The sequence below is a fragment of the Bufo gargarizans genome, chromosome 1, assembly GCF_014858855.1.
Source record: "Bufo gargarizans isolate SCDJY-AF-19 chromosome 1, ASM1485885v1, whole genome shotgun sequence".
NCBI lineage: Eukaryota > Metazoa > Chordata > Amphibia > Anura > Bufonidae > Bufo > Bufo gargarizans.
This window is the reverse complement of record NC_058080.1, coordinates 553626488-553654237: the sequence shown is the minus strand read 5'-3', so window position 1 is coordinate 553654237 and position 27750 is coordinate 553626488. Positions and strand designations below refer to the sequence as shown.

Here is a 27750-nt window from a genome sequence, read left to right as displayed (position 1 = left end):
AGTGACCGGCCCGCCTGCCTGCTAGTACAGGAGTTTCATAGTGAGTACTATGTGGATTGTGCTCCCTTGCAGTTTACATATGGATTGCCTACAGTTTACATATGAATACTTGTGTGTGCAGGGCCCGGTGTATTAGAGTACAGTGACTCCACCGGGCCCTGCCACGAGTTGCTGCCCTCCAGCCCCTCCTCCCTCCCCGCTGATACATCGCAGGCGGCGATGTATCAGTGTTAGCGGGGTAAAAATATCAGCATTCGCCCCATAAGACGCAGGGTGCGGGGTCCCCCTATTGGGTGCGTCTTATGGGGCGAAAAATACAGTAATTATCTTTGCATTCTCCCGTTATAAGCATGGGCTTTCCTTGCAGGCAGTAAAACAACTTTTGGAGCTCCCTCTGAATCTATCAGTTGTGTCACCAGCGCATACACCCAACTGGGATCTAGTGAGTGATGTAGTAAACTCTTGCAGTCGGATCTACCGCTCATCCAAACAGTGCCGCTGCCGTTATGAGAACGTTATAATTCCACGAGAGGAAGGCAAAGTAAGTGAAACGTAACATAAGGAAGCTCTGATACTTCTCATATTACTGAGTCTTTTTCGATACAGCTTCGAGGCATTTATAGTAAATAGTAAAAGGCACACTACTTCTGTTCACATTGTAAATGTGTCAATAGTCTTCCAATTTGTATGTTTTTTTTAATAACCTATTACAGTATAATATCACTATTTGGTTTATTTTTGGTTTGTAAATGAAAGTGATAATCCTTCCTATCTATATTGCAGCTACTGTACGAGGCTAGTCCAAAGAAGAAGTCAGAAAACATATTTAAGGTATGTCTAAATAAAGTTTTTTTTTGTTTCAAAATTAATGCCCTAACCGTCTAGCACAAGGCAAACGATTCTGGCAGCATGAAGTGTGCGGTTTTTCAGTGCAACGTTGACTTTAATTTTTAATTATTTATACTACTTTTATTTAGAATAAACCTTTAAGGACCAGCCAGATTTACTCACAAGACGAGGGATTGTCGCACAGCCAGCTATACACAACTCGTTTTGAGCTGATGAAGATGACTGCTGGAAAGAGAAGCCCACCCATTAAACCTCTGTGAGTAGAGCATTATTAAAATACACTAGACACATGTTTTAATGGTAATACGATTTGGGCTCTCTGTGTCTTGGCTCGCGAACATATGTTTGTATACCTAAACAGATTATCTGGGTGTTACTATTGATGACCTATCTTCTGGATCAGCGGGGGTCCCAGGAGTAGGACCCCAGCTGATCAGCTGTTAGAAGAAGCCAGGTGCTCTGTGAGCACCACAGACTCTTTCTAGGTCATGTGAGATCACTGTACATAAGACACATGGCCTAGTTGCAGCTCAGCCCCATTATAGTCAATGTGCAGATACAGAAACGACCATCTTTCGGCACAGACGAACCAACCAGTCGGAAATAGCAGAAGTCTTCATCAAACGTTTGTTTCCCCCCCCCCCCCCCCAGAAACACTTCACACAACGCGTTTCGAGAAACACGTCCCCTTCAGGTGAAAACAGCACTGTTTTCCCCTGAACAAGGGGAAGTGTTCCGCAAAACGCGTTGTGTAAAGTGTTTCTGAAAAAAACTAAAATGTTTGAGGACTTCTGCTATTTCCCATCACGTCTACAATAGGGTTGTGCCTATCATTTGCACAACCCTTAAAGATGAGCCTCCATTTGAAGTAACTTTTTTAAAATTTGATGACCATTCTAGTCAATGGGGCTGAGCTGCAATACCAAGCACAGCCACTGTACGATGGACAGCGATGTGCTTGGAAAGCTGCTGGGAGCCTACAACACTAACCAGAGCTCCGGTGTTCACTATGGCTCCCTGAAATAGTTGATCAGCGGGGGTGCCAGGACTTGGACTCCCGCCGATGTGATAATAACCTATTCCGAGGATAGGCCATGAATATCTTTACCTGGATAACCCTTTTAAAGCAAACCTGTCACAAAAATGCTGTGCAACTGAAACTCCTGCTCATTCTGGGCTTTCAATTCAGGGAGGTTGTCCTATCAGTGACTGACAGCTGTCTCTGTATGCACAGTCATAGAGGGAAGGCTGTCAGTCCCTGATAGGACCTCCTCCTTGACTTCAAAGCCCAGAATGAGCAGAGATATGAATGAATACAAGAGTCTTTTCATGCAAAACCATACATCAACCTGCTCAGCTCCTCCTGCTCTATAACATGCTGTCCTCAGCTCAGATACCATGTTCAATGTGACAGGTCCCCTAACAAATCCTCCCTTTACTTAGAAAGTAATTTGTAATTCTGATTTAGGAAGTCTTGCTTTACCAAACATGTTTTTTTCTCTTCCACTTATTTGCATTGTTTCTTACCATGTAATATTTCAAGGGATTGGGAGCTATGGGTTTCCGTCACCTAGCACCCCTACCTCACCAATCAGCTGTTTGAAGAGCAGGCAGCGCTCCATGCCAGCGCTACTTTCTCATTATTACACTGCCGGTCGTCTTGGATGTGCAGTGTAATTTAAATGTTCTCACTCCATTCACTTGAATGGAGCGAGTACTTGTAATTACACTACGCTACCAGCTGATCGGCGGTCCAACATCCCCACTGATTAGATATTGATGACTCGTCAATATATGTATATATGCCTGCACAACCCATTTAAGTAATCTATTGTGTTTGATTTGTGGTTCTGTTTTAGGCTGGGCATGAATCCATTCCAGAAGAATCCCAAGCATGCATCTGTGCTATCGGAGAGGTAAACTGCTAAAGAAATTATCACAGTCCAGCCATAAATGCGTTAGTACCTACATTTGTAGTTCATTTAAGGTATTTGATGTATATTCAGCCACAGCTGTTCTTGTAATGTTATCTATGATGTCAGTCCTAAAGTTCTTAAATTTTTTCTGCTATCCTTATTCTGTACATTTGGTGCAAAAAATTCTAAAGTATTAATATAATTTTTACAATGCAGGAGCTGTAGAGAATGGACGCCACTAAATATTAAGTGGTTCAAACCAACACCATTTGATTAATTTATTTTATATTTATGTATACACACAAATTCTTATTTTCCCCTCTAGTGGCATCAACTATGACAAACCCATGCTACCAACTCAAGTGGCATCACTGCGTGCAGATCGTATAGCCAAAGAAAAGAAGGTGAATTTCTGCATTCTGCAACCTTTCCTAGCTTTTTCGTGGGTATTTCTGTGGATAAATGAGTATTTAAACAAGTTCCTTGTTTTAAAGGCTTTGGAACAGGTCCGCGCACAGCAGCAGCCACAGCAGAATGGACAAGTAGCCCAGCCAGCAGCTGCACAACCTGCACCAGTCCAAACACCAGCTCCTGCCGTGACTCAGGCACAAGTGGTGGTTCAGCAGCAACCGGCAGCCAAGGGTCCTAACCCCAGCGCACCTTCCATAGCAACTCCTGCACTTCTTGTAAGGAATGATGAGGTTATAAATTCTTACAGTAAGAGGGTTCAGAATCATTTGCGATGTGCTTTTCATATACATTTTTTTTTTTGTTTTTTTTTTGTTCCATTATATCACCTTGACAGTTGGGACAGATGTTTACCTGTGGTGTAACACTTGGGGCTCATTCACACGGCCGTATGAACGGATCCGCACCCGTTCCGCAATTTTGCTGAAAGTCTGTGGATCCATTCATTTCTATAGCCCCTCAAAAGATGCAGACAGCACACTGTGTGCTTTCCGCATGCGTTATTCCGTACCGCGGCTCTGCTGAAAAAATAGAACATGCCCTATACGTATTTTGCGGATCCGCAAAGCACTACGGTCGTCTGAATGGGCCCTTAGGCTGACAGCAGAAATGTTTTGAGGTGTAGAAGTTATATGGGGAAATAAGAAAGCCCAGAATACTTTTGTGAGCAAGCCCATTAACTATAATGTAGTTAGGTTGCAAAGTCAATTCTTTTCTACACCTCCCAGTAAAGCTTGAATAGATTTTTTTTTTTTTACTTCAGAGTTTCTCAAGTATGGTTAAGGGCAAACTGTCACAACTAGTATAGCAGACATAAGTAGTTCCATGATACTCTGCACATAAACAGTACCAGTGTGCAACACACCACTAAAGCTACTTTCACACTCGTGTTTTGGGCGGATCCCACATGGAACTGCAAAGATTGATCCGTTACAGTGATACAACCGCATGCATCCGTCATGAACGGATCCGTTTGTATTGTCTGTAAGGCTACTTTCCCACTAGCCCTTTGTGAGATCCGTCATGGGCTCTCACAATTGGTCCAAAACGGATCAGTTTTGCCCTAATGCATTCTGAATGGAAAAGGATCCGCTCAAAATGCATCAATTTGCCTGCAGCGTTTTTCTGTCCGCCATGTGGTGCGGAGCAAGACGGATCCGTCCTGACACACAATGTAAGTCAATGGGGATGGAGCCGTTTTCTCTGACACAATAGAAAACAAATCCGTCCCCCATTGAATTTCAACGGTAGTCAAGACAGATCCGTCATGGCTATAGAAGACATAATACAACCGGATACGTTCATGACAGATGCACGCGGTTGTATTATGGTAACGGAAGCGTTTTTGCAAATCCTTGACTGATCCGCAAAAAAACACTAGTGTGAAAGTAGACTAACATTGCCAAGACGGATCCGTCATGAAGTCCATTGAAAGTCAATAGGGGGCGGATGCATTTTCTATTGTGTCAGAGAAAGCAAATCCGTCCCCATCGACTTACATTGTGTGCCAGGACAGATCCGTTTGGCTCAGTTTCGTCAAGCTGCGTTTTGGTGTCCGCTTCCAGAGCGGAATGTAGACTGATCGGAGACAAACTGACGCATTGTAAGCGGATCCCTTTCCATTCAGAATGTATTATGGCAAAACTGATTCGTTTTGGACCGCTTGTGATAGCCCTGAACGGATCTCCCAAACTGAAAGCCAAAAACGCGAGTGTGAAAGTAGCTTAAAACATATCTATACACACAAAAACGAAACCAACGTGGCCTTGTGTATTCTACCTAAGGTCTGGTGCTGGAAAATTGGGGTTATTTTCCAGATTGGAGAAGGTAGCGGATTCCTACTCTGCTAGTAAAATGGTGCCAGCACAGGCAGGGGCCACCAGGTGAAGTAACTGGTTTAGGAGAGGATGAACTGTAGCATCCCTCATTTGACCTGTCAAACACTGGCATCAAGAGGCTGTATCATTTATAGGATAAGAACGTCAGCTAAAGGTTTTTGACTTTTTCATTTGTAGGTTATAATGAGTTTCATAATGGTTGGAGCTCTGTTTTTCATGAAAACAACAGTTCTTTATAATGGTGTAACTCTTTATTTTTTGATAGACTGGTACTATCAAAGCTGCTGTACCCGGATCCACGATTGCTACTGGTGAGAGTAAATTTTGTGTATATATATATATATAGATATATATAATTTTATTTCTCCTATTCAAAAAACACACAGGTTAAGCTAAAATGTTTGTCTTTTTGTGCAAATCATAGCTGAACCAGTGATACCAGTGAGACAGCACCGGCAAAACCATGTTCGTACATGCAATCTTGCTGTGTTATTGCCTTGCATGTGCATGAGACTTCTTAAAGAATTCTAAAACTGCTGCTTTGAAAAACTGCAATCACATTACTTCACATTTTGATGCAGTTTTCTAAATTAAAGTTATGGGAGAAAATTTATATATATATTTTTTTTAATGTTTTTCAGATGCACAGTGTACATCCTATTTGTTACAGATTTTGCCCACATTTATGTTACATCAGGATGCTGCAGGTTTCAAGGTGCAAGCTTGAAAACCCCAGCAAAAAGCTGAATTGTAACAGCCTATTTCTGCGCACCCATTATGTCCGCAAATCCCACCTAAACTGAGGGTGTGATTACCTGAGCCAACAGCATCATAGGGAGCTACGATGCTGCTAGTCCAGGTGATCTGACCAGCAGGCTTGGATTTGTGGCCTTAATAGGGGCAAATAAATACACCCATATTATTCTTGTGAGAGCCTTAAAGCTGTTTACATCAACATCCTTAACCCCTTAAGGACACATGACGTACCGGTACGTCATGTGTTGTTCCGATCACTGCCGCAAGGTGCCTGCTCAAATCTGCACCCCTGAGTGATTATATGGCGGCGGGTTGTGCGTGGGGGGGGGGGTTGCGGGCGGTGCGCCGCGGCAATAATCATTGGTGGCCAGTGGTATACCAGAGTGTCAGCACATTGCTGACACTCTGGTATAAACGGCTGACATCTGTGCTGTGATGTCAGCCGCTTAACCCTTTCCATACCGCGGTATGGAAGAGCAGAGGTTAACAGTCGGGAGCTCCCTCTCCCATCGGGGGGCTGCTGTGCCTTTACAGCCCCCAGACAGGATGGGGTCACAGAGAGAGGGAGCCCTCCTCCTTACCCTTCCCCGTCTGCACAGTTGTGGCCACAACTGAGCAGACGGGGAAGGTTCCCATGGCAACAGGACACCTTCTCAGGCGTCCTGCTGTCCATGGTGCTGAACAGATCTGTGCTAAAGACATAGATCTGTTCAAAGTGTAAGTGAAATACAGTACAATACACTATATAGTGTACTGTACTGTATTATACAGACATCAGACCCACTGGATCTTCAAGAACCAAGTGGGTCTGGGTCAAAAATTGTTTAAAAAAAAGTAAAGTTAAAAAAAAAACATTTATCATTGAATAAAAATGAAAAAAATAAAATACACTACACATATTAGGTATGGCCGCGTCCGTAACGACCTGATCTATTTCCCCGCACGGTGAACGCCATAAAAATAAAAAACTATGAGAAAATTGAAATTTTGCCCACCTTACTTCCCAAAAAAGGTAATAAAAGTGATAAAAAAAGTTGCATGTACACCAAAATAGTACTAATCAAACAGTCATCTCATCCCGCATAAATCATACCCTTTTGTTTCAAAAATGAAATCCTTGTGTAAAACTTACATAAATAAATAAAAAAGTATTCATATTGGGTATCGCCGCGTCCGTATCGACCGGCTCTATAAAAATATCACATGACCTAACCCCTCAGGTGACCACCGTAAAAAAATAAAAACGGTGTAAAAAAAGCCATTTTGTCATCTTACGTCACAAAAAGTGTAATAGCAAGCGATCAAAAAGGCATATGCACCCCAAAATAGAGCCAAACCGTCATCTCCTCCCACAAAAAATGAGACCCTACTTAAGATAATCACCCAAAAACTGAAAAAACTATGGCTCTTAGACTATGGAGACACTAAAACATTTTTTTGGTTTCAAAAATGAAATCCTTGTGTAAAACTTACATAAATAAGAAAATTGTATACATATTGGGTATCGCCGCGTCCGACCGTGACAACCTGCTCTATAAAATTACCACATGATCCAACCTGTCAGATGAATGTTGTAAATAGCCAAAAAAGCTATTTCTTGTTACCTTGCCGTGCAAACTGTGTAATATAGAGCAACCAAAAATCATATGTACCCTAAACTAGTACCAACAAAACTGCCACCCTATCCCGTAGTTTCAAAAATGGGGTCACTTTTTTGGGGGTTTCTACTCTAGGGGTGCATCAGGGGGGCTTCAAATGGGACATGGTGTAAAAAAAAACAGTCCAGCAAAATCTGGCTTCCAAAAACCATATGGCATTCCTTTCCTTCTACGCCCTACTGTGTTCCGGTACATTAGTTTACGGCCACATATGGGGTGTTTCTGCAAACTACAGAATCGGGGCAATAAATATAGCATTTTGTTTGGCTGTTAACCCTTGCTTTGTTACTGGAAAAAATGGATTAAAATGGAAAATTTGCCCAAAAATCTAAATTCTGAAATTTTATCACCATTTGCCATTAACTCTTGTGGAACACCTAAAGGGTTAACAACGTTTGTAAAATCCGTTTTGAATACCTTGAAGGGTGTAGTTTCTAGAATGGGGTCATTTTTGGGTGGTTTCTATTATGTGAGCCTCACAAAGTGACTTCAGACCTGAATTGGTCCCTATAAAGTGGGTTTTTGTAAATTTCTGAAACATTTCAAGATTTGCTTCTAAACTTCTAAGCCTTGTAACATCCCCCAAAAATAAAATGTCACTCCCAAATTCATCCAAACATGAATTTTTTACATTCCTGTCCTCTATTCTGGGTCACATGACTATGTCCATGCCACTCTTTTTTTTCCCTTTGATATGTCCATGGGTGTGTCAAAGCAGCCACAGAGGCAGTTATAAGGGGAGTGTCTATGTAGGTGGGTGTTAGGAGCGGTGCTGGAGCCGTGATAGAGGAAGGAGAAGTGTATCATGGAAGTTCTACATAGAGGATGGAAAAAATCAGGTTATTTGTTTACATGGTGAAAAAGGGTCAGGGGAGTCCAAATATAGTAAAAAATATATATCATGGGGAAGATGTACATTAGGTAAGCAACTACATAAGCATATCTGTTAGAAAGCATAGTAATGGAAAACATTTTTCATATGACAGTATTGCAAGTATTTTCCATCAGTATTTGTAAGCCAAAACCAGATTTAGGTCCAAAACATGGAAGAAGTACAAATCTTTCCATTATACTTAACTGTAGCCTTCGCTCCTGGTTTTGGCTTGTAGTGATGCTGAATACTGACCAATAGGGATGAGCAAGTCGACTTCGGATGAAACATGTGAAGTCTATTCGCATAAAACTTTGTTCCAATGCTGTACGTAGCAGGAGCTCCGTACAGTATTAGAATGTATTAGCTCCAATGAGCCAAAGTTATTGCTTTGCAAAGTATCGCGAGACTTTGGGTAATAACTTAATAAATTCATTTGTACTGTAAAATAACATTTCTCGCCCAGTTTCCTTGGGGGACACAGAAGACCTTGGTATAGCTCATCTCCCTAGGAGGCGTGACACTAAGTAAGAACTGTTAGCCCCTCCTCCACAGCTATACCCTCAGCCTGGAGAGAGAGACTGTCAGTTTTTAGCTTAGTGTCCAAGGAGGCAAGACACTCCCTGCTACTGCAGGGCTGTTTTCTCCTTGTTTTTAATTTTAGATTTTTACTTTTTTCTTTTCTTTTTGTTCCAGAACATCAGGGACAACAGAGACGCACTAGACCTCTCTGTTTCTCCCGGGGTCGAGCTGCGCCAGTGCCGGTCATCCGCACTGCTGCCTCCCCCACAGAAGGCAAGGTGGATCAGGGCAGCCCAGCTCCCCTACATCCCGCCAGCGCAAGGGTCGCCCGCACGCCAAGTCCCTCTTCCAGCGTCCTGCCACTACGGTGCCAGTAGCTGAAGGGGCGACCCTGCTGGAACGGACCGAGGGTGAAGACGGCTGTGGTGAGAGATTGGCTTCTCCAGCCCTACGTCCCCCCCCCCACCCCGGTCTCCTGCGTGCCTGACCCCCATACTGACAGGGCCTCTGGACCCTTTTGTCCCTGCTAGTCCTAGGCTGGCCCCTGGCTGCCACAGGGCGACATTCTGCTCCCTCTCCTCCCCTCCATAGGACATTGGCACCCTTCTCCCTGACAAGAAGAATGCCTGGGGAGCTGCAGAGGTTCGCACCTAGCTGCCCCTGACGTAGGGGTTATGCAGGCCTCCCACCCTCACAGACCCGGTCTCAGGGTCCCCCTCCCTCTTACCGGCCACTGCTTCAGGGCCAGAGGGCCCGCGCCTTGCTGCCCCTGACCCATCACGGGCACCGGTCCAAGGGCAAGGTGGTTGTGGCTGCCGGCCATATGGAGCGCTGTTCTAGGCCAAGGGCCCGCTCCAGGGGTGAAATGGCTGCCGGGTCATCGCTTCCGACAGCGGGTGGGCACCGCGGCCTACAAATGAGCGCTATGCCTCAACAGCCCCCGGCCGACCGTCGGAACATTCCGGTCGGCCGGGCGCCGCAAAATGTTGTTCCCCTCCTGGGCGACACTTCGCGGCAGCGATCCCACTCTATCCGGGTCCCCAGCTCTTCCGGCCCGCGGGGTGGGCACCCGCGGCCGGTATGTGCCGCTCCGTAGGCCCGGCCGGTACTTTAAATACTGTGCGGCCCCGGTCAGCCGGGCGCCGCTAAAAATTTAGACCCCGGCTTCACGGCCTGCTAGGCCGCAAAATTCGGGCCTCTGTTGGAGGGGGCTGGAACTTTTCCGGGCGCGAATCTTCCCGCCTGGAGGTTCCCCCGCCCCCAGAGGATCGCAGTGCCGCCCCCAGGCCGGATCCCTGTTAACCCCTTGGGTACAGGCCGGCTTCCGATGGGCCTGTGTGGCTTTCTGCCTCAGTGAGGCTGGGTTATAATAAATAAATTAAACAAAAAAAAAAAAAAAAAAAAAAAAAGAAATTAAATTATTTATTAATATGACTTGTGGGCTGCGCAGGACACTGCAGCCTCATCTCAGAGTGCTGCCTGTCTACATGCCCCCCTTCCATAGGTGGCATGGTGTCGCGCTCCCCGGCTGCGGCGCTACCAGGGTCATTTCCCCTTCTAGGCGGTTTTTTTGCCCTCTCCGCGCTACGGCGCTGGTCAGTGCATGCGGCCTTTTCTGTAGGGTGCCTGCCATGTGCAGGACCCCCCTCCTGGCGGGATACTGCACTCTCCTTAACTGCGGGTTGGCCTTGTGCATGATCGCCCTTTCATTGGCGGCCTACTGCAGTTTCTCCGGATACGGTGCTGGCCATGTGCACGACCACCTTCCATAGGTGGAACACGGCAATTCGTTGCCGGCCATGTGCGTGACCCCTTCCATAGGCGGAACGCTACACTCTCACTGGATTCGTTGCCGATCATGTGCATGACCCCCTTCTTAGGCGGAATATTGCACTCTCATCGGATTCGGTGCTGGCCATGTGCACGACCCCCTTCCTTAGGCGGAACGCCGCACTGTCTCTGGATTCGCTGCCTGCCATAGGCATGACTCCCTTCTGTGGACGGCATTCGGCACTCTCACTGGATTCACTGCCAGCCATGTGCATGACCACCTTCCATAGGCGGTATGATGCACTCTCATTGGATTCACTGCCGGCCTTGGGCATGCCTCCTTCCCTGGTGGCGGCATACATACACTCCCTCGGTCGGTGGTTGTTCTCTCGCCGGTACGTTGTTGGCCAGGTGCATGAACCCTATGCATGGCGGGGTGCTTGCACTCTCTCTGGATCCGCTGCCGGCCATATGCATGACCCCTCTTCCGTGGGCGGTGTACGCACTCTCACTGGATTCGCTGCCGGCCATGGGCATGCCTCCTTTAGGTGACATACGCACATTTTCACCGGCTGCTCGCACTCTCCCTGAATGCGATGCTGGCCATGTGCATGGCCCCCCCCCCACCCTTCGTGTTCTGGGCGGCATACTACACTCTCACCGGATACATTGCTGGCCTTGAGCATGGCCTTCTAACATGGGTGGAACGCTTGTGTTCCCATTGGATGCGGTGCTGGCCTTGTGCGTGACCACCCCTCATTCCATGGGCGGAATTTTGCACGCTCACGGGATTCAAGGCTGTCCTTGTATGTGCTGTGCTGGACTTGCTCATGTTCCCCCTTCATTGGTGGAGTAGTTGCACTCTCACAAAATTTCGGTGTTGGGTGAATTGTTGCACACTCACTTAATGCTAGGATAGCCCTGTGCATGACCCCCCTTTCACTAGGTGGACCTCCTGCGTTCCTGCTGGATACTGTGTGGCCATGTGCATGGCGCCCTTCTGGGCGAAGTAGGGTATGCCCTACTTCTCTGACGTAGTTACGACCTTGGGCATCACCCCCTTTTTGGGGCGGGCCCTTGCACTCTTGCTGACTGCAGTTTGCCAGGTACATGTCCCCCCCTTTCGAGGAGGTCAGTTTGCGTTCTATCGCATACCTTACTAGTCTTGTGCATAACTCCTTTTCAGTTGCACTTCCGTAGATACTGTGGGACTCTGTGGCTGGCCTTCTTCGCTGAGTGATATTTTTGCAGTGAGCGGACGTTCTTGTGCGTTGTTTGGGCCGTGTATGCCTTCTCGTCCCGTAGGTGGGTTAGCCTTCTCACTGCTTACGGGGCTACTCGTACGTATGCCTCCTTTCCCCCTGCGACATACTTTTTCTCTTGGGAGACGGTGTTTGCAGCAAGCCTTGCACTATTCTCTAAGGAGATCATTCTGTCCACCTGTGTGAGCCTAAGGTGTTGTCCAATAAGCAACAGATGAATACCTTATATTTAAGTAGACGGGCTCTGCTGCTTGCTACTGCACCGAGCTGGGTGGTACTCACTCATTTCGTTGGCCCTTCCGCCCGGGGAGTGTTCGTGGTTCCTAGATACGTACCCATTCGTCCTTCCGCGGCATTGTTTCCCTGCGCTAGTGGTCACATGGTCGAGAGTGCTGTCTGCAGCGCCCTCGCATTTTATGTTGGCTCTGGCAGGACTACGGTCCCCTCGCCTAGTACCTTTTCCTCCTCTTCGGGTGCAGTGTGGTATGATTCTTTCCGGTTGGCGCCCTCGGTGCTTCAGTCTGATCTGCTACCAGGTTCGGGCTGCTCTTCTTGGGAAGGTCACCCAACTTCTCTTGGGTGCTCGCCTACCCAGGTCCGGAGGACCTCCGCCTTGAGTTCTTCAGGGTATTCAAGGCGGTGGACCGGGTGTCTCAGTGTAGCGGTGTGCTGCTTTTGAGCTGTTCTATGGCTTCTCTGTTGCCCACTCCTATGCCGGCCTCTGTCTCGACCGCCTTTTCTCGCCGGTCGGTTTGGCTCCCACTCGGTACCGATCACTCCGATGTGGCTTCTGTTCCGGCCGCGCTTCAGAGGCTGTTCCTTCACTGCCCTTCCCTCGGGGGAGAGCGTGGTTGTTCATGTGGATGGTACTGGTGTTCCCTTTGAGTCCCCCTTGTCCACACTGGTTGTACTAGCTGTGTACCTAGTTACCGGGTCTACGGCGTTCTGTCCTCCCGCTGGGTGCAGATTGCGTTTTTGTTTTTTTGTTTTCAATTCTAGGCAATGTTTCTGCTATGGACTTACCTTCTCGGTAGCTTGGGAGGACTGCCTTTTGCCAAGATTGTCTTCAGATCTCCCACACCGGGACTGTAGTCCGTCTTCCTGTGGTGACTGCATCGGCTTGGGTTTTAGCCTGTCTTGTCCTGGCATCTGGCGGTTGCTGGACGGACCCTTCGGTTCCTGTCCGTTTGTCCTTCTGCTCCCCCACTCAGGGTGGATCCGGGACAACTTGCTCGGGGGCCGGCGGGACCAGTTCTACCGACCGTTCTACCCGTGTTACTGGTCTGCGCCTGATCATTGGGTTTTCACCCTCTTGCCCAGGCGACTCTAGTGGGCTCGCTAGTGTTCGCTCCTGGCCGTGTTTCGTCCAGGATCTGTTGGAGGACTTAGGTTTTTACCTGGGGTTCTGTGGGAAGCTGGGCGTTCCCCCGCTCTTCCTTTCTCTCTCCATGGTTCTGTTTTTCTCCAGTCCGGCCTGGAACTGGGACTGGGACTCTGTCGCTTGCAGTATCAGGTGTCAGCGCTGCCCTTCTTCTTTCAGCGTTCCCCGGCCCTCTGGGCCTGTCTGGACCTTCTTCCGTGGAGCGGCTCTTGGGTTCCTTTGTGCTGCCCTCCGGTACCGCCCTGGGACCTACATACTGGGCTCTTGGCGCTCCAATCTTCGCTTGGAGCCGTTACAGTGGTTCTCTCTACTCCTTCTGTCCTGTACGGTTGTGTTTCTGTAGCCATCGTGTCTCTGGCGGGTGCCTGAGTGGCGGCCCTTCTTGTTCCGAGCCTTTTGTCTTTCCCCAGGACAGGGCTGTTCTCCATTCCGTCTCTTCCTTCCTTCTGAAGGTGGTGTTTGTCTTTCATTTCGTCGAGGCAGTCGTCCTCCCCTTCCCACCCCCGGGAACGGACACTTCACCGGTTTGGACGTTGTTTGGACCTTGCAGTTTTTTACTTGGAGATCTCCGACTCTTGTCTACGTTCGGCCTCTTGGGTTCCAGGAGGTCCGCGCGAAAGGTTGACGGCATCCAGGGTGGCTTTCCTCCTCTTTCTCAGAGTGGCTATTGCTGTGGTTGCCGCACCAAGGGCAGGGTTCTGCTTTTGGTGTCACCGTTCATTTCACCAGAGCTGTCGGTTCCTCCTGGGTCAGAGGCATTAGGCTTCGGCCATGCATTTGTGCAAGGCGGTCACGTCTTCCTTGCACACCTTACCAGGTTCTACAGGGTGCGTACTCGGGCTTCAGCGTCTGCTGCCTTGGGCCGCCTGGTCTGCAGGCGGCGGTTTCTTGATGCCTTCGGGTGCTTCGCCTTGGTGCTGTGGTCCCTCCCCTCTTGGACTGCTATTGAACGTCCCAAGGTCTTCTGTGTCCCCCAAGGAAACTGGGCGAGAAAACGAGATTTTTGTATAACTTACCAGTAAAATCTCTTTCTCGCTCTTTCCTTGGGGGACACAGCACCCACCCATTCTTTGTTCTTCTCTGCACGGTTTCCGGGTTTGTTTTACCCGTTGGGTAGTTGGCTTGTTGGTTCCACTTTTGGACTTTGCCTTGTTTTCACTACTTGGACACGCAACTGACAGTCTCTCTCTCCAGGCTGAGGGTATAGCTGTGGAGGAGGGGCTAACAGTTCTTACTTAGTGTCACGCCTCCTAGGGAGATGAGCTATACCAAGGTCTTCTGTGTCCCCCAAGGAAAGAGCGAGAAAGAGATTTTACTGGTAAGTTATACAAAAATCTCGTTTTCCGGGTTCAATTCGGGTTCGGTTCCAAGGTACCCAGTACAAATTAATTTATGAAGTTGTTGCCCAAAGTCTCGAGAGACTTCGCAAATCAATAACATCGGCTCATTGGAGCCAATACATTCTAATACTGTACGGAGCTCCTGCTCTGTACAGTATTGGAACAAAGTTTTATGCGAATCTACTTTGGATGTTTCATCCGAAGTAGATTCGCTCATCCCTACTGACCAACATACTGCCTGTGAACGTGGCTTTTAAAGGGCCTTAAAGTGTAAGTCATGTTTTCATAAAAAAAAATAATACATTTTAGCATATGTCACTGCTGCAGCAGCAGCATTATGCATAAAGCAACCTTTAGTTTCTTCACATACCACTGTTTTCCTTGAGTTTTCCCCTTAGTTACGGCTGTCTTGAATCCTACAATATGAGGATCTTCTCAAGATGGCTCCTCTGCCAGTTCTCTGAGGCTAAAACTTCATATACACATTTGCTGTAGTCAGCAGTTCCCTGCCAGCCAATCAGATTGGATTACTGAGAGACACGCCTCCTCACTCTGAAGCCTAATGCAGGCATGCAGTGTGAAGGACCGCCCCTCTGTCTGTCTTCTTAGAGTACTTTCACACTAGCGTTTTTGCTTGTTTAACACTTCCGTTACTGATAATACAACCATCTTCATCCGTTATGAATGGATCCGGTTGTATTATCTTTAACATATCATTATCATTGCCAAGACTGATCCGTCATTAACTCCATTGAAAGTCAGTGGGGGACGGATCCGTTTTCTATTGTGGCAGAGAAAACTGGTCTGTCCCCATTGACTTGCATTGGGGGTCATGCCGGATCCGTCTTGATCAGTTTCCCAGGACAGAAAGCAAAATACAACATGTTGCAGTTTGCTCTCTGGTCTGGGAACGCAACTAAACGGAACGGAATGCATTTTGGAGCACTCCGTTCTGTTCCGTTCAGTTTTGTCCCCAATGACAATGAATGGGGACAAAACGGAAGCGTTTTTTTCCTGATATTGAGTCCCTATAACAGAACTCAATACCGGAAAACTTAAACGCTAGTGTGAAAGTAGCCTTAGCCGGAGACAGACAAGCCATAGCAACTGTCTTGTAAGGGAGCAGTGGAAAGGGACGGGACGTTAATGAAAGCTGTTATTATAAGGTAATTACAGATCTTTTGACAATCATGGACAGACTTACTCGTGTATACATGCCTAGCTCTAATAAACTAGCAAATAAAAAATATGACAGTTACCCTTTAATATAATGGTTTTATAATAAAGCAGCTAAATAGACATTGATACAAAAATATCTTAAATGATTTCAGAATTATTCTTTGTAGCAATACAATGAAATGAAATGTAAAAAATAAATACATGAGTACTGTATAAAGACCAAAACATTTAAAGATTTTAACCTTTTCTATTATGTCCAGGAACTGTTACTGCAAACGTGCTTGTAAACACAGTGTCAGGAGTTGCAGGGGTCTCTCCTGCCACCTTCCAGCCCATTAACAAGCGATTGGTATCTCCAGTGGTAACTGGTACAGTTTCGGTAAGTTTTTCTCTTTTTAATTTGATAAGGCTGCATGCACCCAACAGTAAAAAAAAAAAGTCCATTAAAAATTGGATAAACTGTCTTTTTAACTGACTTTTTTTTTTTTTTACTGATGCTTTTATGATAAACGGACGTTAAAAACTGGCCCATTTAATTGTATGGGGGCAGTCGCTCATCGAAAATCGGACATGTTCTACTTTTTTTTACATCTGTTTTCCAAACTGCTGTGTGAATAACCCCATAGACGATCATTGGTCTTAAATGGACGTGTGATGGACGTTAAAAAATGTCCATCACATGTCTGTGCATGTAGTTGATGATAAATGTTGTAAGCTGAAATTCGACCAATGCCCATGTTTGTCATCTCATCTCCAAATTCCTTCATCAGAAAGTACCTTGAAAATACAAGTATGGAATTAGAGCTATAAATTCTAAGACTATTCTGTAAGATATCCCTAGGTTATGACATCAATATCGGATCAGATTGTGCATCTAACCATGGATCATGAAAATTAAAGGGCCAGATTACTACTAATAGTTTCATGGTTCCTTGGTAATTTTAGCACTGGTTTTGGGTGAATGGGGTTGAGCTGAATTTGCAGTATGAGAATTATGGTGTCTTTGAAATATATGAAGGCCCTCAGCAATCCACCTCCTTCATTCTTGTAATCAGTGGAGTCCCTCCTGCCTGACCTCTGTTGATCAGATGTTAATGTTCACAAGTTTTTTTTCTCTGCAACACAACTTTTCTTTTCAGACAACGGTAGGAGCAACTGGTCAAGTGGTCCAGCAAAGAACAGCGACGACTCCAACAGGTCCCACAGAGATGGTGACGATAGCAACCAGTCAGGGTGTTCGAGCTGTCAGTGCAGGGACAGTGGTCTCAACTAACCTTACCCCAATTCAAACACAGGCCAGAGCCATCGTCACTCAGATGACAACAGGTAATTCTTTCTTTGTTGATGCACAGAAACTTTTCTTTTTTGCAGCCTATTTTATTTATTTATTTTTTATTCCATCCTGCTCTTTATTTCTCATCTCATTTTCATCATCAGGTACTACAACTGGGGTTCAGCTGGCAGGTAAAACAATCACCCCTGCACAGTTCCAGCTGCTTCGGCAACAACAGGCAGCGCAGCAAGTCCAGGTGTCCCAGATACAGGCCCAAGCATCCCCAGGGCAAATGAAGGCTGTTACAAAGATCTCTCAGGTAAAATCTCCAGAAGTCTGTTCACAGGTTTAAGAAAGTTTTGTAGGACCCTGATGTAAGGCATGCGAGAACGATCAACCTCATTAATATTTCACAAGCTTTAAAGGGGTTATCCAAGAGTATAAAGTGTCCCTCCATGTGCCGGGCCCCCCACATGGAATATACTTGCACCGCTCCCCGCGGCGCTCCTGGTCCCCGCACCACCGCTGCTGCTTCTCCCCGTACACGGAGGAAAACATCCAGGGGGGGGGGGGGGCGCAGCCAATGGCAGGCGGGGACGGGAACAAGCCTCCCCAATCACCTGCAATGATCTGTGTTTTCAATACAGTAAAAAAAAGTATCCCATAGAGTAGTTTAAAAGCTGATGTTTCCTACTTGTGTCTCCCCCTCAGGAGCAGCTTCTGAAGCTGCAGAAACAGAAGCTTCAGCTTCCACAGCAGATTACTCAGACGGGCACGCTGGCTGGCACCACACAAGTACAGGTTCAAACGCAGCAAACACAGCAGCTGGCAGCTGTAACTGCGTCGCGCGCTGGAGCTGTGCTTGCTGGAACAACTGTGACAAATCTGCGTTTGGTAAGATGAAAAGCGAAGCTATAAAAAGCATTACATATTAAACTGTGTCTTATAGCAGTTTAACATTATGCCCATTTTATTATTAAGCTCCAGGCTCAAGGACAGATCCAAGGTCAGCCAGGGCAAACAGCACAAGTTGCTTTGGCTAAGCCACCAGTGGTATCTGCCGTTGTGTCATCTGGAGGTGTCACTACTCTTCCGGTTACAGTAGCGGGGATCAGTGTTTCTATCAATCAACCTCACAAAGCAGCAGGTAAATCTAATGAGCAGATGACTCGACTTTGAGACATGGGAGTTGCACACAGGCGCACGCGTTCACAGGAACTGCAGGCAAGCGAGTGGATCTACAGTCTGCCTGCGGCAATCGTTCGCTGGCAGGCTGTAGATGCGATTTTTTATTTTATTTTTTTAAACCCCTCTTTTGATAACGGCGTCTGATATACCTGCTACCTGGTCCTCTGGTGGTCCCATTTGCTTGGATCGACCACCAGAGGACACAGGCAGCTCTGTAATAAGTAGCACCACGCTACACTACACCCCCCCGTCACTTATTAACCCCTGATCACCCCATATAGACTCCCTGATCACCCCCTTGTAAGACTCCATTCAGACGTCTTTATGTGTTTTACGGATCCATGGATCGGATCCGCAAAACACATACAGACGTCTGAATGGAGCCTTCCAGGGGGGTGATCAATGACAGGGTGGTGATCACCCCATACAGACTCCCTGATCACCCCCCTGTAAGGCACCATTTAGACCTTTTTTTTGGCACAAGTTAGCGGAAATTGATTTATTTATTTTTCTTACAAAGTCTCATATTCCACTAACTTGTGTCAAATAAAATCTCACATGAACTCGCCATACCCCTCACAGAATCCAAATGCGTAAATTTTTTTAGACATTTATATTCCAGACTTCTTCTCACTCTTTAGGGCCCCTAAAATGCCAGGGCAGTATAAATACCCCACATGTGACCCCATTTCGGAAAGAAGACACCCCAAGGTATTAGCTGAGGGGCATATTGAGTCCATGAAAGATTGAACTTTTTGTCCCAAGTTAGCGGAAAGGGAGACTTTGTGAGAAAAAACTAAAAAAAAATCTATTTCCGCTAACTTGCGCCCAAAAAAAAAAATCTTCTATGAACCAGCCATGCCCCTCATTGAATACCTTGGGGTGTTTTTCTTTCCAAAATGGGGTCACATGTGGGGTATTTTTACTGCCCTGGCATTTTAGGGGCCCTATAGCGTGAGAAGAAGTCTGGGATCCAAATGTCTAAAAATGCCCTCCTAAAAGGAATTTGGGCCTCTTTGCGCATCTAGGTTGCAAAAAAGTGTCACACATGTGGTATCGCCGTACTCAGGAGAAGTTGGGCAATGTGTTTTAGGGGAGGCTTTTTACATATACCCATGCTGGGTGAGAGAAATATCTTTCTGTAATGACAACTTTGTTTAAAAAAATGGGAAAAGTTGACTTTAGAGAGATATTTCTCTCACCCAGCATGGGTATATGTAAAAATACACCCCAAAACACATAGCCCTACTTCTCCTGAGTACGGCGATACCACATGTGTGACACTTTTTTGCAGCCTAGGCAGTAACTTGTGACAAAAAATAAAAACTTCCATGAACTCACTATGCCCATCACGAAATACCTTGGGGTGTCTTCTTTCCAAAATGCGGTCACTTGTGCGGTAGTTATACTGCCCTGGCATTTTAGGGGCCCTAATGTGTGAGAAGTAGTTTGAAATCAAAATGTGTAAAAAATGCCCTGTGAAATCCTAAAGGTGCTCTTTGGAATGTGGGCCCCTTTGCCCACCTAGGCTGCAAAAAAGTGTCACATATGTGGTATCGCCGTACTCAGGAGAAGTTGGGCAATGTGTTGTGGGGTGTCATTTTACATATACCCATGCTGGGTGAGAGAAATATCTCGGCAAAAGACAACTTTTCCCATTTTTTTTATACAAAGTTGGCATTTGACCGAGATATTTATCTCACCCAGCATGGATATATGTAAAATGACACCCCAAAACACATTGCCCAACTTCTCCTGAGTACGGCGATACCACATGTGTGACACTTTTTTGCAGCCTAGGTGGGCAAAGGGGCCCACATTCCAAAGAGCACCTTTAGGATTTCACAGGGCATTTTTTACACATTTTGATTTCAAACTACTTCTCACACATTAGGGCCCCTAAAATGCCAGGGCAGTATAACTACCGCACAAGTGACCCCATTTTGGAAAGAAGACACCCCAAGGTATTTCGTGATGGGCATAGTGAGTTCATGGAAGTTTTTATTTTTTGTCACAAGTTAGTGGAATATGAGACTTTGTAAGAAAAAAAAAGAAAAAATCATCATTTTCTGCTAACTTGTGACAAAAAATAAACAGTTCTATGAACTCACTATGCCCATCATCGAATACCTTAGGGTGTCTACTTTCCGAAATGGGGTTATTTGTGGTTTTTTTCTACTGTCTGGGCATTGTAGAACCTCAGGAAACATGACGGTTGCTCAGAAAGTCAGAGCTGCTTCAAAAAGCGGAAATTCACATTTTTGTACCATAGTTTGTAAACGCTATAACTTTTACCCAAACCATATTTTTTTGCCCAAGCATTTTTTTCTTTATCAAAGACATGTAGAACAATACATTTAGAGAAAAATTTATATATAGATGTTGTTTTAAAAAAAAAAAAAATACAACTGAAAGTGAAAAATGTAATTTTTTTGCAAAAATTTCAGTAAATTTCGATTAATAACAAAAAAAGTAAAAATGTCAGCAGCAATGAAATACCACCAAATGAAAGCTTTATTAATGAGAAGAAAAGGAGGTAAAATTCATTTGGGTGGTAAGTTGCATGACCGAGCAATAAACTGTGAAAGTAGTGTAGTGCAGAAGTGTAAAAAGTGGTCTGGTCATTAAGGGTGTTTAAGCTAGGGGGGCTGAGGTGGTTAAAGGCATGTGGTCCTAAAATTATGATCAGCTGAAAAACAGCCTGTTTCAGTTTAATCGTTATTTTCAATTAATTGAATGCTCAAAAAATGCTTTGTCTCACTCTCATTTCTTCTTGTTGCATGTTGAAGCTCTACTTGGAACCTTGTTAAGATCCAACAATGTAAAATATGATTTTTTTGCCATTGTTCAAGTGGTCTTAAACTTTTGATCGGGACTGTATCTCTTATAGCTGACACTCTATTTAACTAGTGGACATAGTTTGTTTTAATGTGCGAAGAGTCATGCACACCATTGTCTTATATTTTAAAGGGCTTCTGTCACCCCACTAAAGTCATTTTTCATTGTTTGGCCACTTAAAATCCTTATACTGCGATTTATCAATATTTATTTAGTCCTCTTACGCTTATTCGTTCAGTAGTTTCTTAAAAAAAACGCACTTTTATAATATGTAAATTGCCTCTCTACCAGCAAGTAGGGCGTCTACTTGCTGGTAGCAGCCACATCCTCCTTTCAAATAAACATCCCCTCCTCCTGCTGATTGACAGGGCCAGCGAGCGCTCTCGTTCTCTGGCTAGCCCTGTCTGCCTTCTAAATCTCGTGCCTCCGCCGCACCGGTCTTCAGTCAGCGCAGGCACACTGAGAGGAGGACGCTCGCCCGGCCGCTCAATCCTCAATGCGCCGATGACGTCGCATCTACACCCGGCCGAGTGAGCGTCCTCCTCTCGGTGCGCCTGCGCCGACTGAAGACCGGTGCGGCGCAGGAGCGAGATTTAGAAGGCAGACAGGGCTAACCAGACAACTAGAGTGCTCGCTGGCCCTGTCAATCAGCAGGAGGAGGGGGCGTTTATTTGAAAGGAGGATGCGGCTGCTACCAGCAAGTAGCCGCCTTACTTGCTGGTAGAGAGGTCATTTACATATTATAAAAGTGCGTTTTTTTTAAGAAACTACTGATCAAATAAGAGTAAGAGTACTATATATTGATAAATCGCAGTATATGGATTTTAAGTGGCCCAAAAATGACTTTAGTGGGGTGACAGAAGCCCTTTAATAAGTGAAAAGAGGACTTCCTATGGTCAGAGTTGATATTTTTCCCTAAGAAATATATTTTGTGTGTTTTAGGGGGGCAGACGGTCATGGCCCAACCATTACATATGCAGCCATTGTTGAAATTAAAACAGCACCATACTACGCAGTCCCAGCAGCAGAAGACTCTGCAGACGCAAGCCACGCTGGGTCAGCAGAAGGTAATTATCTTAATCATCTTATCTTAACCACTAACTTGTGACAAAAAATAAAAACTTCCATGAACTCACTATGCCCATCAGCGAATACCTTAGGGTGTCTACTTTCTGAAATTGGGTCATTTGTGGGGTGTTTCTACTGTCTGGGCATTGTAGAACCTCAGGAAACATGACAGGTGCTCAGAAAGTCAGAGCTGCTTCAAAATGCGGAAATTCACATTTTTGTACCATAGTTTGTAAACGCTATAACTTTCTCGCCCGTTTTCCTTGGGGGACACAGGAGACCTTGGGTATAGCTCAGCTCCCTGGGAGGCGTGACACTAAGTGAAAACTGTTAAACCCCTCCTCCACAGCTATACCCTCAGCCTGGAGAGAGAGACTGCCAGTTTTTGCTTAGTGTCCAAGGAGGCAAGACACTCCCTGCTCTGCAGCCCTGTTTTCTCCTTGTTTTAGTTTTTGATTTTTACTTTTTCTTCCAGACCATCGGGGACAACAGAGACGCACTAGACCTCTCTGTTTCTCCCAGGGTTGAGCTGCACCAGTGCCGGTCACCCGCACTGCTGCCTCCCCCACAGAAGGCAAGGTGGACCAGGGCAGCCCAGCTCCCCTGCATCCCGCCAGCGCAAGGGCCCTGCCAGTAGCTGACGGAGCGACCCTGCTGGAACAGACTGAGGGTGAAGACGGCTGATGGTGAGAGAGTGGCTTCTTCAGCCCTACATCCCCCACCACCACCACCCCGGTCTCCTGTGTGACTGGTAGCCTATCCGAGCTGGGTGGCCATGCAGGACCTAGGCTGGTCCCTGGGGTGCCGCAGGGCGGCAATATGCTCCCTGCTCCCTCTCCTCCCCTCCATATTTCATTGCAGCTGGCTGCCTCACCGATGGCTGCAGATTAAATTCAGCCACATTGCCACCTAGTCTCAGGTTCCCCTTTCCGGAGGGGGCGCTTACCGGTGCGCTCCTGACGGCGTGGACACTCCTGGGTGCCGCAAAAATTTAACCCAGCCTTTGCGGCCTGCTGGGCCGCACCATCTGGTGCTCCTTCCCAGGCCCCTGACTCTTCCGGGCCGCGGAGTGGGCACGGCCCACTAGGCCGCAAAATTCCGGACTCTGTTGGAGGGGGCGGGAATTTCTCCAGGCGCGAATTCTTCCCGCCTGGAGGTTCCCCCGCCCCCCAGGTATCGCAGCGCCGCCCCCCAGGCCGGATGCCTGTTAACCCTTTGGGTACTGGCCGGCTCCTAATGGGCCTGTACGGCTAGGGCCCCTTTTTTTTGCCTCTAAGGGAGCCTGTGCCCCTGTATGGTGACCCCCCTTTCTGCCTCAGGGAGGCTGTAATATTAATAAAAAAAAAAGGTTTTAAATAAATAGACTTGTGTGCTGCGCAGGGCGCGGGAGCCTCATCATTCAGTACTGCTGTCTGTATGCATGCCCCCCTTCCATAGGAGGCATGTCGCGCTCCCCGGCTGCGGCGCTGGCCAGGGCATGTTCCCCCTCCTAGGCGTTCTATTGCCCTCTCCCGGGATACGGCGCTGGCCAAGTGCATGCAGCTTTTTCTGGCAAGAATTCGTCACCCACTCCAGTTCTGGTGGCTGCAGGTGCATGACCCTCCTTCCTAGGCGAAATACTGCACTCTCCCTGCCTGCGGCCTGGCCTTGTGCATGACCCCCTTCTCTAGCCGGACTGCTGCACTCTCACCGGATGCGGTGCTGGCCATGTGTACGACCCCCTTCCACAGGCGGAACGTTGCACTCACTGGATTCGCTGCCGGCCAGGTGCATGAACACTTCCATAGGCGGAATACTGCACTCTCACCGGATACGGTGTCGGCCATGTGCATGAACCCCTTCCATAGGCGTTATACTGCACTCTTCCCGGATTCGGTGCCGGCCATGTGCACGTCCCCCTTCCATAGGCAGAACACTGAACTCTCACTGGATTCGCTGCCGGCCATGTGCATGACCCCCTTGCGTGGCGGGGTGCTTGCACTCTAACTGGATCCATTGCCGGCCATATGCATGACCCCCCCCCCCCCCCCCTTCCGTGGGCGGTGTACCGCACTCTCGCTGGATTCGCTGCCAGCCATGGGCATTTCCCCTTTCCTCAGGCGACATACGTACACTCTCACTGACTGTGTGTGTTCTCTCGCCAGTACGTTGCTGGCCATGTGCATGGCCCCATCCATGGCGGGGTGCTCGAACTCTCACTAGATGCGATGCTGGCCATGTGCATGACCCCCATTTCTGGGCGGAATACTGCACTCACTGGTTACGTTGCCGGCTATGAGCATGGCCCTCTAACATGGGTGGAATGCTTGCACTTCCATTGGATACGGTGCTGGTCTTGTGCATGACCTCCCCTCATTCCATGGGCATTTTGCACGCTCGCGCGATCCACGGCTGTCCTTGTATATGCTGTGCTGGACTGGTACACGTCCCCCTTCATTGGCGGAGTGGTGCACTCTCACAAAATTCGGTGTTTTATTGCACGATCACTTAATGATAGGATAACCCTTTGCATGCCCCCTTTCACTAGGTGGACCTTCCTGCTGGATACTGTGCGGCCATGGGCATGGCCCCCTTCTGGGCGGAATATGGTATGTCCTACTTTTCCGAGGTAGGTACTGGCCTTGGCATCCCCTCTTTTTTGGGGTGGGCCTTTGCACTCTTGCCGACTGCAGTGTTTGCCAGGTACATTTCCCCCCTTTTCTAGGCGGTCTGCTTGCGTTCCATCGCATGCCGTACTAGTCTTGTGCATAACTCCCTTTCAGGTTGCACTTTGCACTTCCGTTGATACTGTTGGACTCTGTGGCTGATCGCCTTCCCTGAGTGACTATTTTTGCAGTGAGCGGACTTTCTTGTGCGCTCTGTCCGTTGTTTGGGCCGTGTATGCCTTCTCCTCCCATAGGTGGGTTGGCCTTCTCACTGCTTACGGGGCTGCTCGTACGTATGCCTCACTTCCTCCTGCGACATACTTTTTTTTTCTTGGGATACGATGCTTGTCACAGGCCTTGCGCTCTTCTCTAAAGAGATCATTCTGTCCACCTGTATAAACCTAAGGTGTTGTCATACAAGCAATAAATGAATGCCTTTGTATTCAAAGGTATATACTTTATATATAAATGGATGGGCTCTACTTGCTCTCTACTGTACCGAGCTGGGTGGTACTCGTTCTCGGGTTTGGACTGTATATTGTGGTCCCGTTGTGACGGCATCCACCATGTCCGTTGGCCTTTCCACCTGGGGAGTGTTCATGGTTCCTAGATGCGTACCCATTCGTCCTCCCGCGCACTTGCTTCCCGGCGCAAGCGGTCACTGGGTCGAGAGTGCCGTTTGCAGTGCCACTCGACTTCTACGTTGGCTGTGGCGGGACTACTGTTCCCTCGCCTACTACCATTTCCTCCTCTTCGGATGTAGTGTGGTAGGAGTCCTTTCTATTGGCGCCCTCTGCGCTTCAGGCTGATCCGCTACCGGGTTCGGGCCGCTCTTCTCGGGGTAGGTCACCCAACTTCTCTTGGGTGCTCGATTATCCAGGTCCGGGGGACCTCCACTTTGGGTTCTTCAGGATATTCACCTTCTACGAGGCAGTGAGCGGGGCGTCTCACAGAGTAGCGGGGATTCTGCTTTTGGGCTGCCATATGGCTTTCCTGTTACTAACTCCTCTTTTCAGTTTGAGGGTGTTATGCCGGCCTCTGTCGCGACTGCTTTTCGTCGCCAGCTCTGTTTTGACTCCCGCTTGGGGCATATCACTCCGATTATGGCTTCTGCCCATTCAGGCTTCAGAGGCGGTTCCTTCGCTGACCCCCCCACCCCCCGAGCATGGTTGTTCACTTGGATGGTTCCGTTGTTCCTTGTGGTCTTGTACCATCTCACTCGTTCTCGCTGGCAGGACTAGCTGTGTGCCTATTTATTGGGGTCTACCGCGTTCTGTCCTTACGCTGGGTACGGATTGCATTTTTCCATTCTGGGCAATGGTTTTGCTGTGGACTTACCTTCTCGGTAACTTGAGAGGACTACCCTTCGGTCCAGTTTGTCCTTAGATCTCCCACACCTTGGAACACCTTCCGGTGGTGGCTACGTCGGCATGGACTTAAGCCTGTCTTGTCCTGGCATCTGTTGATGCTGGGCGGACCTTTTTCTCGCCCATTTTCCTTGGGGGACACAGACCTTGGGTATAGCTCAGCTCCCTAGGAGGCGTGACACTAAGTAAAACTGTTAAGCCCCTCCTCCATCAGCTATACCCTCAGCCTGGAGATAGAGGCTACCAGTTTTAGCTTAGTGTCCAAGGAGGCAAGACACTCCCTGCTACTGCAGGGCTGTTTTCTCCTTGTTATTTTTACTTTTTCTTCTAATTTTGTTATTTTATTTTTTCCTAGGGATACCAGAGACGCATTAGACCTCTCTGCTCTCCCGGGGTTGAGCTGCGCCAGTGCCAACTTATCTGCACTGCTGCCTCCCCCACAGAAGCAATAGGAGGATCTGGGCAGCAATGACTCCCCTACATCCCGCCAGCTAGGGGGTCGCCCGCACGCCAAGCCCCTCTTCCAGCTTCCTGCCACTGCGGTGCCAGTGGCTGAAGGGGCGACCCTGCTGGAAAGGACTGAGGGTGAAGACGTCGGACGGTGAGATGGCTATTCCAGCCCATACCCCGTCCCTATCTGCAGCATCTACCCCTCTGGGTAAGGGGGGCACCCGTGGTCGCTCATTCTGAGCGCTCATCTGCAGGACAATGCAGCACAGCAGCATCCTCAGCACCCCCACGCCGTTCCCCCCCACGCTGCTATCTTTCTCCCCCCCCTCCCCCTCATTCAGGGCTGACTCCATTTTTCTCTTCTCTCTCTCCCCCTTCCCGCCGAGAACGGGGGGCGGGGCTTAGCGGTCCCGGTAGGGGGCGGGGCTTACGCGCGTGTCATTTTGGGGGCGGAGCTACGTTCTCCTTCACAGGAGACATTTCAAGCGCTGGAGGGGGCGGAGCTTGTTCCCCGTGCTTTCTGCTGAGGTTTCCCGCGCTTCCTCACTCCTGACAGGAAGCTGGGACACGGTGGGGGACTCTAACCTCCTGTGTACATCGCTCGGCTTCTGTGGGCGCTCTCTGCTGCTCTCTGCTGCTCACTGCTGTTCACTGCTTCTCTGCTGCTGCTGATCTGGGCCATCTCCTGACGTTCTTCTGAGGCACTGGTAGGACAGTTAACCCTCTCCTAACCCTCCTGGTCATAGCTGCTATAACCCTTTGTGGTCTCTATATTAGAGTACAACCACACTTCAGCATGTCAGATCCCACAGGTGCCCCCAAACCCTGGTACCATGCCTGTACCGCCTGTAAGGAACTTTTTCCGCGTGGGCAATCTGAGCCGCATTGCCTTGCATGTCAGGCCCCGGTGCAGGGCCCGCTTCCCGCTGCGCCCCCCGGTGCCTCTGAACCCCCTGACTGGGCTAGGTCTCTGTCTCAGGCGGTGGAAAGCCTTACACACGTAGTGGGCCGTCTCGTGGATAGACCGCCTCTCCCGCAGGCTGCCACAATCCCTGTCGCACCCGCTGGGACTACCGTTTCTGCCGCCCCCACTGGTTCCCTGCCTCGCAGC

General features: G+C 48.0%; 1 protein-coding gene across 2 annotated transcripts in view; it reads left to right on the top strand.

Moving 5' to 3' along the window:
* The window catches only part of LOC122924487 (E1A-binding protein p400-like), a 153122-nt gene that overhangs the window by 111606 nt on the left and 13766 nt on the right, over positions 1–27750 (top strand). For both annotated transcript variants that reach the window (XM_044275619.1, XM_044275618.1), the window contains exons 37-49: positions 368–541; positions 784–831; positions 978–1105; positions 2709–2765; positions 3091–3169; positions 3260–3451; positions 5337–5382; positions 16071–16189; positions 16950–17136; positions 17248–17402; positions 17795–17977; positions 18065–18230; positions 22052–22176. In XM_044275619.1, coding sequence (XP_044131554.1) covers positions 368–541; positions 784–831; positions 978–1105; positions 2709–2765; positions 3091–3169; positions 3260–3451; positions 5337–5382; positions 16071–16189; positions 16950–17136; positions 17248–17402; positions 17795–17977; positions 18065–18230; positions 22052–22176 — 1659 coding nt within the window. The remainder of the gene's footprint in view (positions 1–367; positions 542–783; positions 832–977; positions 1106–2708; positions 2766–3090; positions 3170–3259; positions 3452–5336; positions 5383–16070; positions 16190–16949; positions 17137–17247; positions 17403–17794; positions 17978–18064; positions 18231–22051; positions 22177–27750) is intronic.